The 4888-nt window shown below is 42.5% G+C and overlaps 1 protein-coding gene across 1 annotated transcript in view; it reads right to left on the bottom strand.

The window, feature by feature from the left end:
- The window catches only part of MALSU1 (mitochondrial assembly of ribosomal large subunit 1), a 6075-nt gene extending 1484 nt beyond the window's left edge, over positions 1 to 4591 (bottom strand). Inside the window, exons 1-3 of the mRNA XM_010137190.1 lie at positions 4570 to 4591; positions 3145 to 3323; positions 7 to 52 (exon numbers count right to left, since the gene is read on the bottom strand). Of these exons, the coding sequence (XP_010135492.1) occupies positions 7 to 52; positions 3145 to 3323; positions 4570 to 4591 (247 nt within the window). The remainder of the gene's footprint in view (positions 1 to 6; positions 53 to 3144; positions 3324 to 4569) is intronic.
- Positions 4592 to 4888: the final 297 nt, after the last annotated feature.

Raw genomic sequence — 4888 nt, 5'->3', positions numbered from 1 at the left:
CTTTCCCTTCAATCCGAGTAGGAGGATCACCTTCTTCTTTGTGATGTTTGTACTGCAAGAAGTAATGGCAGAAAATGAAATACTTTGCCTGTATTGGAAAGCACTTAAATTTAAGAGATAAGCTGGACTTTGCTTAGCTTTGTAGAGGCATTTTAAATCTGAAATGGGTTAGATTATATTGGTTCTGGGGTCTGCACAAAAAAAGAATAAAATTCATTTGCAGCACTAGAGAGTAAGTACAGATTTCTCAGTGGGATTTAGTATCAAATGCAGAATCCTAACGCTCAGAATTCCCATGCAGTTATCAATGATTTTATAGCTGTCCACTCCTCCTCAAGATAGATGAATACTAACAAAATTGCTTAGCATTAAAGCAGTCTTTCAGTTACTGGTTCCCTGTAGCTTCCATCACCCCAAAGTCTTATTTCCTTTCGGATACCTTTCATTTTTCATTGGCTAGTTAAGGATGCAGAAATAGAGATGCCAAGCTCGTCCTCTTCTCAGCTAGAAGGGAATGGTGAGAAAGAAGTTTCAACTCATGCCATGAGGAAGGCGTTCAAACAAGCCTCCTGTCTGTCCTTATTGCTCTCAACACTCGCTGCAAGATGGGGGAAAGCATGCCTGGCACACAGGTTTGCAAGCTATGAACCACTGTGAGAGAGGAGAGGCATCTCAGAGCGCAACTGCAAAGGTAAGGTAGGTAGGTAGCTCCCTGGGTGTCCCGGTTTGAGCTGAACTTCCTGGTTTGAGCTGAAACTTCCTTGTTTTGGTAGAGCATGGGACTCTTAATCCCAGGGTCATGGGTACCTTGGCCCCTCGACCCTTAACACGGGGCAACACAGTGGCTTTCATAGATGCCAGCCTGAGAGGCTCAGCTCTCCTCACCTAGCATATAAAGAACCTGAGTACCCACCAGAGCTGAAGAAATTTGACAACTAGAGGTTAAGTACTGTCACTTTCAAATCTGTCCATAACCTATTTGTTGTTTCTTTACAAGACACATCAATAGAAAAAAAAAAATTAAATCAACTGCATCTTCATAGGGCTCCTTTATTCACATCTACTTTACTTGTAGTTGAAGTAGACAATCAAAACAATATAGAAACCTTTTTCAAGCTGAAATTAAAAAACAGACCAAACAATATTTAATTCAGCACAAGGCCATGAGGGAACAGAGTGAGACTGTATGGCTCTAACAAACAGTCCTTCTGCCGTGAAAGACAAAACGCAAACCAGTGAGTTGTAACAGCACGGCTGGCTAGCAAATGAGTCCCACTTCTTTATCACAAAATGCAACCGTTCCTGGTTGTTCTCACACCATGTTAGTGGCCAGCCAACAGTTTGCAAACCAGAATGGAGAATTTTCAAAATGTAATTCACAACTACCTTTAAGACAGCTTATGAGACATCCTCAAAAACAGGTAATTGCCAAAATCTGCTTAAAACACTGAAGAGTCCAGCGTGCATTGCCATCAGCTACGTAACAGAGGCTGGAAAGGCTGATCTCTACTACAAGTTTCCTCCAGCCTTGTCTTTAAATGCTGTGTAATGGTGAAAAGATTATAATAAAGCTAGGCATTAGTTTCTTCCTCTAACATGAGCCCAGACGGGAAGGGGTAAGCAGCAGCTGGGACTTCACCATTTACAAGCAACTGGAAGAAAAGCAAGAAGATCTCATGCTACCCGTGAGCACCTTCGCATGATAGCGTAAATCACGCATTACTAGAGCTTCTAGGTCCTGTAATGGTAAAGCTTGCCAGCTCTCTAGCAGCATTCCCAAGCGCTTGCTCTGCTTTACATCTTAAGCTTCAGATTACTTTTTGCCTAGAAAACTTTCAATGCTGGGCAAGCTCAGCCACTCCCCAGCACTTGGCCAGGCTTCACAGTTTCTCAGGATGCCCAGGAGGACGTAGGAGAGACCACATCTCTCCAGAGGCTCTGCCCGTGCAAAAAGCTGCTCTTACTGCCACCAGAGGGAGCAGCCAGTTGTGGCATAGGCCTGTTTTTGCAGGGTGGGTGGCATTCACTAGTTTCTCCTGATCTGGGGGAGATGGAAGGCTGTTGGTTTGAGACTAGTAAGTTACACAAGTAATAGAGCACATCGTAAGCACTTAAACTGAATATACTGAAATCACACTAATAACAACTTAAAGCTTGAGGCAAAATTTTAGTTTGCAAAGATGCATCAGTTCCTGGGGAGAACACAAGAAACTCCCCCCAGCTGCTCAGAAAGGCACTGAAAAGCAATACCACTTCCCCCGCTCTCCTTCCTTCCCCCCATCAAGGCTCACAGGTGAAACCAATGGGACTGGAAGGAAGAAAGTAAAAGCAAGAGCCAAAGGAAAAATGGGGTCAGAAAGGGAAAGAAAGTATGTGAAGAAGAGAAGGTAAACTACAGGCTGAGTACAGACGGTTGATTGAGACTGGCGGCTAGTCATATTCCTCACACTGTGCTTTGTGACAGTTAGCGGCCTCTTTTCTGGCCATGAAGTTTCTCCCTCCCCAGGTCTGGTCCTTATCACTAAGCTCTACTTGTATTTTTACTCTGACTTCTGTTTCTGTACTGAAAAGCTGACATTCCACCAAAGCCAAACAGTGCAAGATTACTGCGAAAGGATGGCTGCCGCTGCTGTTTCCTCCTGTACATGCACAGTATGGTGACTGTCAACTAGCTGTTTGCTTTAATAAGCCCATGAGGGGATCCTGTGCCTCATAACGTGCCATCTTTTTAAGTAGTCTTATGATGTACTCAAGAACCTGGAAAGCGTATAGATCAGGGTTTGAGCACAGTCAGTTTAAGCTATTTTGAATGAGTGGGAATAGCTATGAAGCTTGCTGTAAGGAAGACAAAAGTGGACACAGGTCATCATCACCATTTCACATCACTCTTGTTCTAACCACCAAACTGTACTAATGCAACCACTGTTCTACAGACAGAACTGTTTTTAGAATATATTCTGTCTGTTTTGAGCAGTAGCACTAAAGGAAAAAAGTACAATTAGTTGCTAGATGTATTCAGGACTAAATAACATTATAGTTTCATCTTGTCTGGCACACCCCTGTACATGCAATCGTGGGGGAAACTCCTTTCACAACATTTAAAACCATTCCCCAAAACCCAGAGTGGAGCACAAACTGTCTTACCATTTTCAGCATGTAATATGCCATTGCATGGAGATGTCGTGTCGAAGATCCACTCACAATTATAAAATAATTACAGTATTTTATTTCTGGAGGTAGCTGGATGACACAGATGTCTTTAGCATTTTCTTGCCTCAGCAGAGCTACAACAAAGTCAATGTTGAATTTTGGAAGAACAGTATCTAGAAGAGAGAGAAAAAACAATACAGTGGCAATTAATCTTTTTAATTGCAAAAATCAACTACTTAAGAAGACATAAAACGGCAATGAACTGAATTATAGCCTAAGCTAGCCATGCACTATGGAGTTTGGTTTCATACTGACAAGGCAACATGAACTGCAGATTTTTTAAAATAATTTTTAAAACCAAAGTTGAGAACTAAGCACTCTTCTGGTAAATAACACTATGACTAGATATAGCAGTTATCAAACTTTAAAGTTTCTTTTAGGCAACTTACTTCTTGTTGTTAGTACTTAAGAGTCAATGTTATCATCAGATATTTGTCAAATAAAACAAAGAGACATTCAACAGACATTACCAAAACATGTAATATTAAAAACATTTCACAACAATGCTTTTCAATAGGCCAGTGATATTACATGGTGACGAAGTTACTCTAAAGTCTTAAGTAGATTAAATAAATATATTGAAAATAGAGCCGATATGATGTAGTGTGAGGATACTTTTCATCTTCAGACTGAGCAAAGTCACTTTTTTTTTTTCCTGTTCTGTCACAGAGGATTACAATATTGTAGGCAAAGCTTTAGTCATAGAATCACAGAATCATCTGGTTGGAAGAGACCTTTACGATCATCAAGTCCAACTGTTCACCCTGCACTGCCAGGGTCCCTAAACCATGTCCCTCAGCACCAAATCCACACGGCTTTTAAACACCTCCAGGGATGGGGACTCCACCACCTTCAGTCCTTCAACAGTTTAAGCCAGCTTAGAAACTAGTAAATTAGTGCAACTACCTTCTGTTCACATCATGAAATCAGCCTATTTATAATTTTTCCTCATTAGGTAGATGCAACTTGTGTGGATACTTAATGGATAATTTGAATCTGTCAGCAACACACGCCTGCCCCTGTAAAGAGAACGTTAAGTGCCAACTGAGAATCAGCACAAAGCCCAGCTTTCTATTTACCAATATAAAGAAAAAGCCAAACAAAAGAACAATAGCTACATATAGTTATACGCATGAATGGGGATATGAAATTGGATCAGGTCTCTGTAAATGAAGGCCTTTGAGCTTAGGGACTCATGCACTCTTTCGACTTTTGCTGTGGTCACACATGCAGAAAATTAGGAGTGGCCACAGCTCCTCCAGATGCAGCAGTTAGAAAAGTTAAGATTTTGCCTGGTAGCCACATGTGAAGCCTCTAGTGCCTACTTAGGGAATGAACAGCCTAAACAAGCCCAGGCACCCTGTGCCACACTGAACATCATGGTCAAATCTAGGCTAGAGATTTGCCTAACAGCTACAAGGACAAACCAGCTCTGCACTCACAATGCTCACGCCTGTCACCAGCTACCGAGCCAGAAGCACTGTTACTTATGCTAGGAAATCTCTTTGCGAGTGGACACCAGAGAAACGCACCTCCAGCTCGGCAGAAGCTCCTGCGCTCACAGAAGTTCCCGCACGTACGGGCACAGAGGCTCGGCCTATGCCAGTCACCAACTCCTCACTTCACCGCAGCACTCGGGAGGCGACCCTGGTTCTGCAGCACACCGTGACCCCGAAGC

The sequence above is a fragment of the Buceros rhinoceros genome, unplaced genomic scaffold, assembly GCF_000710305.1.
Source record: "Buceros rhinoceros silvestris isolate BGI_N320 unplaced genomic scaffold, ASM71030v1 scaffold14300, whole genome shotgun sequence".
Lineage (NCBI taxonomy): Eukaryota > Metazoa > Chordata > Aves > Bucerotiformes > Bucerotidae > Buceros > Buceros rhinoceros.
This window is presented reverse-complemented; position numbering and strand designations above follow the sequence as displayed.